The sequence below is a fragment of the Emydura macquarii genome, unplaced genomic scaffold (genome assembly GCF_026122565.2).
Source record: "Emydura macquarii macquarii isolate MOO-44397 ecotype Brisbane River unplaced genomic scaffold, CSIRO-AGI_Emac_v2 contig_2362, whole genome shotgun sequence".
In the NCBI taxonomy this organism is placed as follows: domain Eukaryota; kingdom Metazoa; phylum Chordata; order Testudines; family Chelidae; genus Emydura; species Emydura macquarii.
The window spans coordinates 3,778,628-3,794,782 of NW_027132499.1; the positions used below are offsets into that span (position 1 = coordinate 3,778,628).

Genomic DNA, 16,155 nt, shown 5'->3' on the forward strand with positions numbered 1-16,155 from the left:
TAGCTGGAGCAGGTACTCCAGGATCACCTGAACAGGCGAGAGGCTGGGCGGAATGCCCCGGGATTCTGCCCAAGAGGTAAACCGTTTCCACTTAGCCCGATACATGACCTGGGTAGAAGGTTTCCTGCTGCCCAGCAGGACTTGTTGGACCTGCATCAAGCAAGCTCTCTTTTCCTCCATCAGTCACAGAGCCTCCAGGCCGTGAGGTGTAGGGAGTCCTGGTCCGGGTCCAACAGGAGACCATGGTCCTGGGAGAGAAGGTTGTGCCGTCTTGGGAGCTCCAGGGATGGAGCGATCGAAAGGTCCAGCAGCATGCTGAACCAGTGCTGTCTCGGCCAGGCCAGAGCGATGAGTATGACGTCTGCTCTGTCCCTCTTTATTTTCAGTAGGACCTTGGGCAGGAGCTGAATGGGCAGGAACGCATACATGAAGGTCCCCGTCCAGTCGATGAGGAACGCATCGGAAATCAACTCGGTCTCGCAACCCTGGAGTGAGCAGAACTTCGGGCACCCCACTTTTGGAAGATCATAGTCACTACCTCCGGGTGCACTGACCAGTTATGGCGGGGTAGAAACGATCTGCTGAGGTGATTCGCCTTGTCATTCCTCACTGCCGGGAGATGAGAGGCAGTCAAGTGGAAGTTGTGCCTCACGGCAAAGTCCCACAAATGGATAGCTTCCTCACAGAGAGCCGAGGAGTGTGCCCCTCCCTGTCTGTTTATATAAAACATAGCTGTGGTGTTGTCAGTCAGCACCTGCACCACTCTGCCTGTCAGGAATCGGAGGAACACCCTGCATGCTAGGCAAATAGCCCTCAGCTCCTTCACGTTGATGTGCAGATGCCTCTCCTCCCCCGACTAGAGCCCCTGAGTGCCAGGGAGCCCAATAAGGCCAGTGTTGCAGCCATTGTCCCTGGGCCCAAACCGGAGCTGGTTGCACCACTTGCTGTGATGCCACGTGGGGGCGCCGGCTGTCCCGACTGTCCCCCCTGTGGAACCCCAAGCTACTAGACCGGCAGTGCTATGGCTGTCCTCGGTCCCGGATGCTGTGTCGTGCTGGGGACTGTCTTCTCGACACCTCCGACGTGGAGGATGACAAAGACCGCCTCCATCGCTGAGAGCGGTGCTGACGGATGGAGGCGCACTCCAAAGAGCTCTCGGTACCGGAATGCCATCTCAGTACCGAGGACTTGTGGTGCCGCTTGCCCCTTGGTGATCGGGACCGGCGCCGCTCCGAATTCTGGGGTGCCGAGTCTGAATAGCGACCGGGTTCCGCGTCAGGTACTGAGCGATGCGGGGTCTTCGTGTGGTGAGCGGGTTCTGCACCGCCTCTGTGCGGGCGAACCCTCAGTGCCAAGTCCTCCGAAGGTGACCGGGTTCTGTGCCGCCTTGGTGCGGGCGAACTCCTCGGTGCTGGGATGCGGAGCAGGAGTTGTCTGAGCGCCGCCTGGTGGACCTCAACTGGTGCCACCCCTTGGCCTGACTCCAGAGGGAGACTCCACAGCCCAAGTCAAAGCAGGCTGGCTCGAAGACACCAACGTAGAGCGACTGCTGGGGGAATGTCCTCACTCTACCCCCGGTGGCCGTCTGGCGGGAGATCTTCCTCCCTGTACCTTCAGGGGGGACCCAATGCGGGCTTGCCCCGGGATACTGGCCCCTTCTCCCTCGGCAGGGGGAGGGTGGGGAGGAGGTGGCATAGGCAAGGCCAACAAGGCTCTTGCCGCCTGAAAAGCCTCCGGTGTCGACGGCGTTGGCAGGGGCACTCTCCCACTTCCAGGAGTTGGGGGAGGCTCCCTGCTCGGAGATGCAGGCACCAGTGAGGATTTGATGGGCCATGGCCGGTGCATCTCCGCAATCGACCCTGCCCATACCGATGGCGCAGGGGAGTGTCCGTGTGCCGCATGCTGTCTATTCTTCTTCAGCACCGGGGATGTTGCTCGATGCTGAGTTGAGGCCAGTGCCAGCGGTGCACTCTGCACCGAGGAGACGCTTTGTGCTGTGGTGGAGCGGATGGTTCGGACGCTGGGCGGAGTGCTGCCTCCATTAGCAGGGCTTTTAACCGGATCTCTCGGTCCTTCTGAGTCCGCAGTTTAAAAGCCCTGCAGATCTTACATTTATCTTTCCTGTGCTCTTCCCACAGACACTTAAGGCACCAATCATGGGAGTCGCTGAGCGGGAAAGCCTTCCCACAGGAGGCACATGGCTTAAATTCAGGCGCCCGGGGCATGGCCTGGCTGCCCTATGTCCCTCAGGGACTTTTTATCTAACTACACTTAACACTACTTAACTCTACTTAACAACTATTTAAAACTAACTAAAGTACTTCGAATAACAAAGAGTTCAGACAAGGGGAATAGTACTTGCAGAGAGCAAGGCTAATTCCAGCAACCATCACGGGCAGAAAGAAGGAACTGAGGAGGCATAGGGCCGGCAGTGCCTCATATACCACGTTATGTGTGCAGGACTCCAGGGGGCACCAGAGCTGGCCCTACAGGGTCTGCTAAAGGAAAAAAAGTTCCGGGAACTGTGCACGGTGGCGTGCACTCACCTATAGTGGAATGGACATGAGCAAGCACTCGAAGAAGAAACGTTGGATATATCTCTAATAAGGCTTTTGATACTGTTTCACATGACCTTCTCACAAACAAACTAGGGAAATATAGCTAAAAACCTACTCTAAGATGGGTGTACAACTGGTTGCAAAACCATACTCAGAGCAGTTATCAATGGTTCACAATCAAGCTGGAAGGGCATATCGAGTGGGATCCCATCAGGTTCTGTCCTAGATAAGGTTCTATTCAAGGACAGGGTTAGACTTCAAAATTATCTTGGCAAACTGAAGTGGTGTCAAATAAATAGGATGACATCAAATAAGGACAAATGCAAAATATTACACTTAAGAAGGAATAATTACTGCTCAAATACAAAATGGCAAGTGACTACCTAGGAAGGAGTATTGCAGAAAAGGATATGGGGGCTATAATCACAAACTAAATGAGTCAACAACATAATACTCCTGAAAAAAAAGTGAGTATCATACTGGGTTGTATTAGAAGCGGTATTGTAAGGAAGAAGCGAGACATGATTCTCACACTTTATTCAGCACTGATAAAGCCTCAACTAGAGCATTTTGTGCTGTATTGGGCACCACACTTCAGGAAAGACGTGGACAAACTGGAGACGATACAGAAGACAGCAACAAGAATGACTCAAGGCCTAGAAAACATGACCTACAAGTCAATATGAAAAAAAAATGGGTTTCTTTAGTCTGGAAAAGACTGGGGGTGGGGGGACACAGAAAAACAGTCTTCAATTACATAAAAGGTTGTTATAGAAAGGAGGGTGATAAATTGTTCTCCTTAACCACTGAAGACAGCACAAGAAATAATGGCCTTAAATTGCTGCAAGGGAGATTTAGATTAGACTTCCTAACTGTAAGGATAGTTAAGTACAGGAACTAATTACTAGGGTGGTTTTGGAATCTCTGTCACTGGAGGTTTTTAAGAACAGGTTACAAAAATACCTGTTAGGGATGGTCTAGATAATACTTAGTCCTGCCACAGTGCAGGGGACTGGACTAGATAATCTATCAAGATCACTTCCAGTTCTACATTTTTATGAGGATGTGAAAACAACATGGAGCCACCATACCAGGGAATGAACATGAGGGATCATCCTGACTCTGGGAACAAAGAAATGAATTTGGAGGACATAAGGAGAAAAAAAGATACTTTGTTATCCTTCACTGAGGAAAAAAAAAAAGACAGTACTTTTTACATTCATTAAAGGGGCCAGCCATGTTGGTTGGAAACACTGGATGATTGCTTTAGGTGATATAAATGCTTTAGACAAATGTTTGTAGCCTGTTAAAGTTAAGTTTAGATTGTAAGATGCATGTTATACTTTTTGTTTTATATGTAACCATTTCTGTTTCCATCAATATCCTTATTCACTACCTCTTAACTTATAGCCTTTGATCAACTGTGATTGTTTTCACTACAAATACATCTCAGTGCTGTGATGTTGTATTGGCGCTGATACCCAAATGAACCCAACAAGTTGGCGTATGCACTTATTTCTTTGGGGACAGTTTAGCTGGTAATTTCTGTGGCTGTCCAATGGTTAAAGGATGGATACTGCAGGAGAACACTTTAAGGGAGCTTGGGATCCAGATAACCTGCAAGGCAAAATGAGGATTGGCAGAGCCCTGAAGAGATTGTTTGGGTAGCTAACATACTGGTAGGGTAAGGCAGCATAAGCAAGTCTCTTTCTTCCTGAGTCAGGATGATAACAAGACCTCAGCCCTGAGCACCCCAAGAAAGTGTCTCAGTACTCGTATTCCTAGTATATTGAGCCCAGATCCTGCACCACTCTAGTCAATGGGAGCTCTACCATTATCTTCAATGAGCATAGACTCAAGTCCTTCTTGGTGAAGGTACCTATAAGAACTTGGGGAAGATGAATCTGAGGGCTAAAGTAGAGTCAAGAGCAAATGTAGAGCTATTTTGAAGTTGGTATTATAGTTTCAATGTTGGAGTAGATTCTGTGGCCTAAAACTTGCCTTCCAAAAATATCGATCATTTGTCCAAAATATATCAGTGAAGTGCAACACCACAGTACTGAGAAATTTACAACAAAATAAATAGCTGAAAAAGTTCCAAACATAAATTAGTTTATTAAAATTTAGTAGACAAAAATACTGCATAAATAAAATTTAATATATCTAGTTCTCTCTTCTTTCTAACATATTTTACAGAAAAAAATTTCTTAAATTTTGAAACATATGTATTTCAGGATTTTAAAAGTAATGGAACTGATTTAAAGGACAAGAAGTTCTAAAGGTGAAAAAATACATGTATTATAATTAAAGAAATGCAATTAAATTGTTTTGTTTCTGATAGTCTCTTTGTAATTAGAGTCCATGCTTGGAGTATTACAACAGTCAATTCCTGTGCACAAAAATAGGATTAACAGAGAAAGTACGCAACTATTCAAAACTTAAGAGAACTAGATGCAGTGCACACTTTCAGGACACAACCTGAATGAATATCTCATATATGATTAATGTCAGCAATCTCATTTTCAGTATTTCATGAAGTAACACATTAGTCTGTACCATACATCCTAAATGAAGACCTTCTTTTAATTTTAATAGATTTTAGTATTACACCTATTTAAAACAACAGATTCTTTTACCATGTAAGTACAATTTTCCATTTTGACATGCTGACAAATTTCCGCCAAAGCACCTGTATATTTTTTGACAGATGCAATACCTCCAGCATTCGTATTTTAATAAACAAAAATCATGGCAGCAATCTCTTGGGTTTTGCATGACACATATACTTTGTTTTGACAGCCATCAGACGTTAATTTTCCATGCACATAATCTATTCAAACCAGTTTTCCTTTAGTAGAAAATGTACAGCATCATCAAATCCATTTTGGTACAATGATTCCATCTCTTTCTGGCTTGGTGGGAATAAAGCTTGATTAAGTCTTACCAGGTTGGCCACAGACAACTGCAATAGAGAAGTATTGTAAGTTAGGTAACTGGGAGGACAAACTATTATATTAGATTTTCTTGTTCTCTTTGTCTTTTCATCTCTCTGCCCCCCCACACCATCCAGCTTTAGGATAGGTAACTGATATTTCCAACAAGCTGAGGACTATTCAAGATCCCAGTTGATCATCCTGAACATGTAATGATTGTCTGGCTATAGATTTGCTCTCCTTCCTTACATTTGAGATAAACTTTCATTAAGACTTTTATTTGTAGGTAATTTAATCCAATGATAAATAAAACTAGATTTAATAAGTTATTGGGTATTTATTAGTTTAAACGATTAACTAATTTAATAAATATTGTTACACACTTCACAAATGGTGCATCATTATTATAGAATAATTACCTTTTATTTGAAATAAATAATTAACCAAATTTTGCAACCAGGGAATCACCAAGTCTCTGGAGCCCTGTTTGAATTGAATAGGGCAGTTCAAAACTCTCAGAACTATTTTTTCAGGCTGTCTGCAGACTCAGACACACATCACTGCATCAGTTTACTTGGTTAACATTTTCAAGATTGTCTCTCTAACTATAAGGACTGGAAACTGTTCAAAGAGACACCTTAGATTCTGGAGCACAACTGTGCAGCAAGAGGTGACTTCTGTGGCAAATTCCACGGATGCAGAATCACAGAAAGCACAGGACCCTGCAAATAAGCTCTTTAGCATGTGTGGATGAGGCACCAAACTTTATTTATAGTTACAACCAAGACTCAGCTAGATGACTCAGTTGGCCAATGTTAACTTATTTTCTATATGGGTACTTGGTGTAAATCATAGCTAAGTAATATGTAACAGATAGCATAGACATGTTATTTCCACCCACAAAATAATCTTTCCAAACCATTCCTACTGCTATAATCCCTATCCATATGCTAATCATCTTACTTTGAGTAATGCAACCTTCTGTCTGTCCTCAGCATTTCCCACCTCCATTAGTTCAAAATGCCTCTGCCAAAGTAATCTCTCTCTCACTTCATTCATGTCCCTGAATCCTTCCACTGGTTTACTGTATTTCAAGGTGATTCATTCTTGTACAGAACACTAGCACATCACTGAACTTTCTGTTAAAACCTATTTTAAGTGCTCAATTAGGACTTTAGTGATGCAAAGGCCTTGTGCTGGTCTTCTGCATAGGAATGAATTTGTGATACAGCATATGATTCAAGCCCCTAATTCTCATCACAGGTAAGAAGGCAGAACATACTGTAAGTGAACTGTTGGCTTCATGCCTGGTGTGAAGCTGACAGTTAAGATTTGTGGAACACTGAGCCACATTGCCCTGGGAGAGAGGACCAAACGAACAAGACAACCTGCATCTCACAAACAGGGAGCTAATCCTCCCAGCTGGAAAATAATTGAAAATAAGGGGAGGAGGCAAATGTAGTACAAACTCAAAACCAGTGCATCATGAATAAATTGAACTAATGTGACAAAAATATGATGGAATAACATTTTTCAACAGCTTGAATGGTAGGAGTCTGGGCAACAAGCAAGAGAAATTGGAAGCTTACATTGGTCAGAATAAATCTGATATAATTAGCTTTACTGAAACATGGTGGGAGGATTTGCATGACTGGAATGTTAGAATCACTGGCTATGACTGGTTTAGGAAGGACAGAGTGGGTGAAAGAATTGGGATATGACATTCTATATTAAAAACATATTACTTGTTTTAGAGTTATTGATAACTTAAAAGCACGGGATCTTGAACCTGTTACAGACCACTGAATCAAACCAGTGAGCAGGATCAGTTACTCCCTTAAGCACCTGTCTGTAGTGCGAGCAAGGAAAAATTATGTTGTGATGGGAGACTTTAACATCAGCGACATATACTGGAGATCTCATGCAACCAATATAGTAAAACATTTTCAGAGTGTCTAAAAATTATACAATCACATGTCAAGAAAACATGCATTTGCTGGGAGAAGAAGCAAGCATGGAATTCCTTTCATTAACAGACTTCATGTTTTCTTCCTCACAGCTTGAATGAGCTTTACTTTGGGGTGGTAATCCTCAGAAGAATCCATTTCTAGGCTCACTGGAGTATAAACCAGAACCAGAGAAGAGCAAAGAACCCCAAGATGACACCTAAGATGACAAAGGAACCAAGAACTATGAACTTTGTGGGAGATCCTCACCAGAGTGGTGGTCAGCCATCTTGCTGGAAGGTAGATTGATAAGGAAACTATCTTGAACAAAGGCTATAGTTTGTTGTGTACATAGCTTATCCATTAGAAAGCATTTTTCACTTTTTTTGCTTGTAACCATTTCTAACACTATCTTTTGTTCTTTAACACACACAAAATTCTATCTCCTTTTGTTAATAAACTTGTTTTACTTTGAATCTATACCAACCCAGTGCTGTATTTGAATCAAAGTTAACTCCTGTTAAAGTGATAAAGCTGTGCATTTTGTCTCTTTAGAGGAACAAACAAACCTTATTATTCCAGTGAATGGTCCAGGGAAGAACTGGACATTGCAGAACACATGCTTTTGGAAAAATCTGAGACTGGTGGGAAGTGTTGAGGTCATCTTGCAAGGTATAACCAGAACTGGTGTATACCAGACTGTGGCTGGGGTTTAACAAGCAGAGTGCTGGAATCAGAGTTGCTGGTTCAGAGCTGCTTATCACAGACACTCAGTGCATGCTTCTCTGTGGCTTGATGTCCACACTGAGCCACACCAGCAAAGCATTTAAGGTACCCAGGGTTAAGAGCAATTGACAACAAATTACTCAGTTGTCTGGTTTGCAGTATATTAGGAACAAAAGAAATCCTTGCAATGGTATACTTCCCCCTACTCCTTTGTTACCAGATGGAGATGGTAAAATTGTTAATCCTGATGCAGAAAAGTTCCATGAATATTTCTGTTCTGTACTTTGAAAGAAACAGGATGAAGTACTCATTTCACATGAGTATTATGTATTTTCCAGCACATTAGTAACAAAGGAAGTTAGTGAAACATTATGTATTAGGGATAAATATTTTTCAAGCAGCAGGCCCTGATAACTTGCACCCATGAGTCTTAAAGAGTTGGTTAAGGAGATCTTTTGCTGGCTGATGTCAATTTTTAATAAGTTTTGGAATAGTGAGAAAATTCTAGAAGACTGGCAGAGTGCTAATGTGCCAATATTCAAAAAGGGGCAAGTGGAGAGGTAACTATAGCTAGTTAGCTGGATATAAATCCCAGGCAAAATAATGGAAAAGCTGATATGAAATTCAATTGATAAAGAATTAAAGGACAAGAATATAATTAATGCCAGTCTACATGGTTTTATGGAAAGTATGTCTTGTCAAACAAACCTGATTTCATTCTCTGAGGACCTTACAAGTTTGGCTGGTAAAGTTAATTGCATAGATGTAATATATTTTTACTTGTAATGTGTTTTACTTAATACCGCTCCATTTTCTGATTAAAATATTAGCACCACAAACTATCAATAAAGCACACATTAAATGGATTTAGAACTGGCTAATTGACATATAACATAAAATAACTGTCAATGGGGAATTCACATTGAATGAGATGTTTCTAATGGAGTTCTGCAGGGATAAGTACTAGGTCAGACACTATTCAACATTTTCATTGATGATGTGGAAGTAAACAAAACCACTACCGATAAAATTTGCATATGACATAAAAATTGTCAGGGTGGTAAATAATGAGAATAGGGCAATTATATAGAAGAATCTGCATCTCTTGGTAACTGGACCCATTCAAACCAAATGTGTTTTAATACAGCCAAATGCAAGGTGATACATCTAGGAACAAACAACTGGGAAAAAGGCTATACCTACAGAATTGGGGACTGTATCCTGGAAATCAGTGACTCTGAAAAGGATATAAAGAACAAACAACTCAACATGAGCTCCTAGTGCCAAGCTGTGGCAAAAATGGATTATGTGATCCTTGGATATATAAACAGGCAGTAGCGAGTAGGGAAGTGAATTTACCTCTGTATACAGCACTGATGAAACAGATACCAAAATACTACATGCAGTTCTTATGTCCACATTTTAAAAAGGATGTTGAAATATTGGAGAGGATACAGAAAAGATCCACAAAAATTATGAGAGTTTAAGAAAATGCCTTAAAGTGAGAGACTAAACAAGATCAAACTGGCTAATTCATCAAAAATAAGATTGAGAGGTGACATCATTACAGTGTATAAATGTAGAGAGAAAATACTGGGTACTAAAGGGCTCTGCAATCTAGTGGAGAAAGGCACAATAAGAAGCAATGGTTAGAAGCTGAAGTCAGACAAATTCATTTTAGAAATTAGGCATACATTTTTTAACAATGAGGGTGATTAACCATTAGAATTAAATACTAAGGAAAGTGGTGGATTCTCATCTCTTGAGGTCTTCAAGTCAAGCTGGGATGCCTTTCTGGAAGATATGCATTTGCCAAAGACAATTTATTCTTTAATCAAACCAAATGACTGGGTTCTATACAAGAATAACGGCGTGAAATTTAATGGCCTGAGATACACAGGAGGTCAGACCAAAATGATCTAGTGATCTCTTCTGGCCTTAAACTCTATGAATCTATGACGAAGGCACTTAGGCCTCAAGTACACAGGGAAATTAACTAGCATATAAGGTTGCTACCTGTTCAGGTTTTCCCAGAATCATCCTTTTTTGAGGTGGCTGTTCTGAAAAAGTGTGCTTGTAACACGCTGTACTCCATGTACACCCTTATGGTGTGATTTGTGTATCATTCATGTTCACCCTTATAGTGTAACTGTGTATTGTTTAATGCAAAATATGTCATGTAAGGTGTTTTTGGAATTTTCATGATATACTGAACATTATGGTTATGATAGTATGCTTCTTGCAGTGTCACATGCGAGTTATGAAACTCTACTAGGCAATATTCCCAAATGTGTTTCTCAAATTTGTCTGGATTGAACAGATCCTGGCAAACACAAAGCAAAGTGAGGGTTCACACCTTGCAGAGGCATGCATACAGGAACAATGGACTGGTCTGAGCACCTGATAAGGCGATGCTCATTTGACTCAAGTGGAGGAAATCATGCCCATTGAAGGACCTGGCCCAATTACCTGACCCCAGGGGTAGGAAACATGTCAAAGGCAGAGGCATTTTTGTCTCTGGAGTCCTCCCTTGGAATCCATCTATGAAGCAACAACAAGCAACTGACAGACTGCCCAGGGGCAGGAGAGGGGTTGGCTGAGGGAGTCAGCCAGCCTGTGTGGTAAGATTAACCATCAAAGACTGTATAGCTACTGAATAATAAATTTAGTTTAGTATGCAATTTGTTTTATTTCTTCCTGATCAATCTTGGCTGTGTGTAGAGACTTCATTTAAAGAGACAGAGCTGGTGCATATCAATTTCTTTGATAAACTGACTAACCTAATGAGCTTGCAGAGTACAGTGGGAAGCACTGAATTCTGTACGATGGCAGTTCCTAGGTTGCATCTGGGACTGGGGATGTTGGCTGGGGGGGGGGTCACACCATTGCATAATCCCATGATTGACTGACCAGAAACACTCACTCACTAGAACAGGGGCTGTTTATCTGCAAGAGGCTTTGAGTAAACTGACCCAGGAGTGGGGGTTCACACAGCAGGGCAAGTGCAAAATGAACTCCAGGAGTGGGGGAATGGAGTGACAGTGATATATACCAGCCCAGATTGCAGAGAGGAATGTCACAGTGCTCAGTACATACTATCAGCTGTCCAGTTTTGTGGGCTCAGGATCATCATGGACGTCTTGAGTTTTTGTATCTCAGAGGTGGCAACCTTACATAGCTATTGCAGAATAGCTCTGGACACTATTCTGGAATAAGAATCACTTTATTTTGGAATAATTACTTCACTTTGGAAGTTGTAGGACATGATGTCTTTTCTTTCCCCAGGTCCTTTGCTAGAGGGATTGTATTAGGATAAAATAACTTTTTTATCTTCTTCTATTTTTTTTTAAATAAAACATTGCTCTAGTATGGAGTTTGTAAGCTTTAAAAAAAACTATACATATGACCATTGAGCAAATTTTATAAACTGAAAATCCAACACTTTATTTTTTTTTAAATGCACCTAAAGGAGTTAGGTACCCAATTCCCATAAAAAGTCAATGGGAGTTGGGTACCAAACTGCTTTAGCTGCTCTTGAAAGTCTCCATATAAAACTAAGCTAGCAAAAAGAATGATAATTATGCCATCATCAAAATTAGTTAAAAACAAGTCACTCACTCACCATTAGGTCTTGTTTTGCAACTTTAACATAGAGATCTACATATCCTTTGTCTTGTGGACAGATATCTAATCGACCACTGAAAGGAGAAACAGTGACTGTTCGTCCCACAGGCAGAATAGGGAGGCCGTTGGTAAGGCCACCATCAATCCATTTCTATTGGAAAATAAAGTCAGATTTTGATATGTGCTGACTAGAGCTGGGCACAATTTTTCATAGTGAATATTTTATTTGCTGAAAATGCAGTTTTGGGCAACCCAAAACTATTCATGAATTTGACATGAATTCACTGAATAGTTTTCTCCCTAAATTATATTTTTTCTGGGTAGAGCTTCCCTTATAACTGTCAGCCCAGTTATTTGATAGTTCACCTGGGATATGGGAGCCCCAGGTTTAATTCCCTCTCTGACTGATGTAGAGAAGGAATTTCAATTTGTTCTCCCTCATTGCAGGAATGATCCCTAATCACTGGATTCTGCGATACTCTGGGGCAGATCTCTCTCAGTCTCTCCCACTGTGTATAAATAATTAAGTAGTCACTGGAATAGGTTCTTCAATTTGGGCATCCCACATTGTAAATTCGTGCCCTAACCACTCATTCTCTCTGGTTCAATGACTATTCATTGTCATTCTGAATTTTTTAGTTAGATTAATATGAGCAACATATTAATATCAGTAAAATAAACACCTCAAAAGCTCCGATACAACAGAATTTCTCAGAGATGATACAGAATTTAGAATACTATTAATTTACAATTTTGCATTTTGATACAACGTGTCTCTCTATGTGCGTACATATATATAAACAATAGAAATGTACATGTTCATGCATACGTCTATATTTATATAACAATTCTAACATGGTATTATATAACAATTATTCAAAACCAAAAAAAATCACTTACACAAATTTGTAGCATAATAAAAATATGGACGCAAAGGAACTTTTTGCAGAAAGTTAAAAGCTACAACTGGAATTCCAATTTCAGTTGTAGAAGATGGACTTTCTACCCAATTATACGTATGATTGCTTTTCTTATTACAATTATTTATTATGCCCAAAACTAAGACAACTTGGATAACACAGCTCAATGGACAAAAGCACACAATTATGCAATTCTGACTATGAAAATCAATGACAGAATACTGACAGTAGATGAGTATCAAATCTTCAAAAAAGGTTAAAAAACTGTCACATGATGATGGTAACAGTAACATATTAAGTTTCCTGACCTAATTATAGCAATTTGTTTAATTACATTAACAGTGTTCTGAGTTAACCTTAAGTTAATGGTTGCTAATGCAGGCAACTGCTGTGGCAACAAGGACATTTTATAATTTTCTGACATTAACTAGCATTGTCCTGACTGGTTAAGCTTTTTATGGAAACAACAACCATTAATCCATTTCAATAAATTATTCATGTCTAAACTACTATAATATTTTAATATTAATTCAGAACATAAGATTGTCTTTGTTAATTTGACAGCTAGAATATGCCTCACCTTTCAATCTATACAAAAAAACATGGGTTTGCTAGACTAGATTGGATTTGTTGTTATATGCTTAGAGGGACATCTGAGTAAGGCTTTGACCTCCGAAGAAACAAATTTCATACTAGGCTGAAACAATTTTCAAATCTCTATAACTTTTAATTTTGCTAATCATAAACGATAATTCTACAAACAACACAAAAAAGGTATTAAGTCCTCATTGGAGGAATGAGCTGATCGCATGTGTGCAATTATCAAGTGCCCATTATCCAAGTGCAAAACAATGCAAATTTCTGTAAACTTTAGCTTTACAAGGGCAGTTGACCTTGGCCCAGCTCCCTTATCTGTGGCCAGACATATGATGCTGCAACTGGCCTTCTCTCTATAGCCAACTCGATTCCAGCAGACTGCTCCCTCTCATATGCCCACACACTGTGACTCTATGACAGTCTTCTTTTTGCCTGGTGCTGCAGAACAACTGGGTTGTCCCCAATAGCGTATTACCTACACTACTGTACTTCTCATAAAAATCTCACTTCCCACTTTCTTTAAGCTCCCATTTTCCTAATATCTCCACCTTAGTACTTTCACTTTTTTCTAATTCTGTTTATATTATATATTTTTATTTTCTCTTAAATTACTTTGATTTGTCTTTTTAAAACAGATCATAACACCTGCCATAGCAAGAGAAAAATAGCTGCTCTTTTCAATTTCGTTGTAGCTTCTATTTTTATTGAAGGATATCCTGTGTTTCAGATCTTTTCTTTTGAACTACATTTGGGAAGAACTGTCCCTCAGTCAAAAAATATCTTCCCATGTCCCCTGACATACATAATTAGAATACAAAAGTGAAAGAGCTCAAACAATCAGAATTCTCAGTAGAGGAGATATGACTTCCTCTTGGCCTCCTCATAATTCCGTTTCTAACATATTTTCCTCTTCTTTTTAGTCACCAGTACCCACGAATTAGCTTTGAATGAAGAGGCATTTTCTCAGTCTCCATTTGAGGCCCCTTAATATTTTCTTCCAGAAAAATTGCTATTACCAAATTATTTATCCACTGACCAGTTTCAGGAAATAAACGATGTAATAATAAGGTAAACATGCTAAGGTTTTTCAAAAAGTGTCGTCTCAGATGCAAGGAAAACCCATTTTGGATGCCACCGTAGTTTCCGATTCCAAAGTCCCCCTCCTCAAAACTGACTTCAACATCTGTGAGACCATATACACAACTTCTAAAAGGATCTGAATTACAAATCACTTGTCCCATAGGCTTAAGCACTGCAGTCCCTGCTTCAGGTACCTTCCATGCCATTGCACAGTATCTTTAGAGCTATGAACACTGATTGAAAATGCAAAAACTTCTGAATTATTATAAGTGGCTCAAAATGCAAAGATGAGGAAATTCTGAAATAGTGTGCAATGAAAACCAATCCAGAAACACAAATTGAGGATGTAAAGCATGAAGGCTGGGCCTAATGGAATCTACATCTACCAATAAATGCAATTCTCTGAATATATTGCATCTGCAGAGCCATTCTTTAAGAGTTACATGCTTTGCTTCATGAGGCACAGAACCATCACCAAGTAGTAAAATTTTTGCATGTCTTATCCAGTCTTTAAACATTCTGGAATAGAAGGTGAAAGGCTCCACACTCTCTAATTGCCGGTAAATTCCCCTCAACATTATATTCAATCATCACCAAAGAAGAGGGGAGAGATCAGTGTGGATATGCAGACCCAATACATTTGAATGGTTACATTTACTGTTAAGTAACCATTTTTCTCATCCTTAAGAAATTTCTCTGCAGCTTTCCACATTAAGAAATCAGCAAGTTTCAGGAGGAAGACTCAGTACTCCTAAACAATGGAAATACTACTTCCCCTGAATCATCCACAGATTTAGTTTCTGAACTGAGATAACAGAGCCACGTAATAGTCTGAATTGAGCACAAAGCAGTAGCTCTGCACATTTCAGTTTTGGCAGATATATAGGCAAGCAACAGTGGCTGCCCTTCGTCTAGGGAATGGGAATGGGATCCTCTTGGACAACACTGAGTCACATCAGGTTACCTTCGAATTGAAATGGCCTAGCCTTTCAACTTCTTGCCAAACACCAAAAAAACTGAGGTACACCCACACTGCAAACTTCTTACTGGAGTGTGTAGAGAACATACAGAGCTAGCTCCACTAGCAGGAGTACAAATAGCAGTGTACATGGTGAGGCACAGATTTGGCAAGTAAAGACACTGAAGCCTATATATATGTACCCAGGTATATACCTACACGAATCTCTACCTGCCCAAGCAGTGCCTCCCCATCTGCACTGCTATCTCCCCATTACTGGAGTCTTTCCACACTGCAGGAAAAGACTGGCAGCAGGGAAAGACTCTGCCAGCTCCCTGCTGCCAGTCTTTCCTTACTGCCGCTCCCCTTCCAGAGCCTTTCATTGACAGGTGTAACTATGTACCGCGGCATGGACACAGCCTGTTTTTCACTGTGGCATACAGCTGCACATACCCTACAAGCTGCCACAAGTGATGTGCAGTATAGATGTAGCCTTAAATTTACAAAAAGATTTTGTCCCATTCAAGTAATAGAGAGTGTCCTTCCGACATCCAATGTATGCACCTGCATTGTGCAAACAAGATCAACATCCAAATGACTTAATCTGGCAAGGAGTGAGGCTGTTACTGAATCTCTGGGGGACCTCTTATCTGACCCCTGTGACTTGGGTTATTGTCCAGGGCATTGTTCTTATGAGCCAGATATGTCGGTGGAGTTGAATTGTACAAGACGCTACTACATACATCATTTCCACAACCAGCCAGATTCTTGGCACAGGAAATGAACTCGAGCTTTCTCTTGGCAGCCGGATAC

The 16,155-nt window shown here is 40.9% G+C and overlaps 1 protein-coding gene across 6 annotated transcripts in view; it reads right to left on the reverse strand.

The window, feature by feature from the left end:
• Positions 1 to 4,690: 4,690 nt before the first annotated feature.
• PNPLA4 (patatin like phospholipase domain containing 4) overlaps positions 4,691 to 16,155 on the reverse strand; it is a 40,247-nt gene continuing 28,782 nt past the window's right edge. For 5 of the 6 annotated variants that reach the window (XM_067561004.1, XM_067561003.1, XM_067561005.1 and 2 more), the window contains 2 exons: positions 11,786 to 11,938; positions 4,691 to 5,520 (listed from right to left, as the gene is read on the reverse strand). In XM_067561004.1, the coding sequence (XP_067417105.1) occupies positions 5,389 to 5,520; positions 11,786 to 11,938 (285 nt within the window). In that variant the 3' untranslated portion in view covers positions 4,691 to 5,388. The remainder of the gene's footprint in view (positions 5,521 to 11,785; positions 11,939 to 16,155) is intronic. The other variant, XM_067561006.1, reaches the window with a different exon arrangement.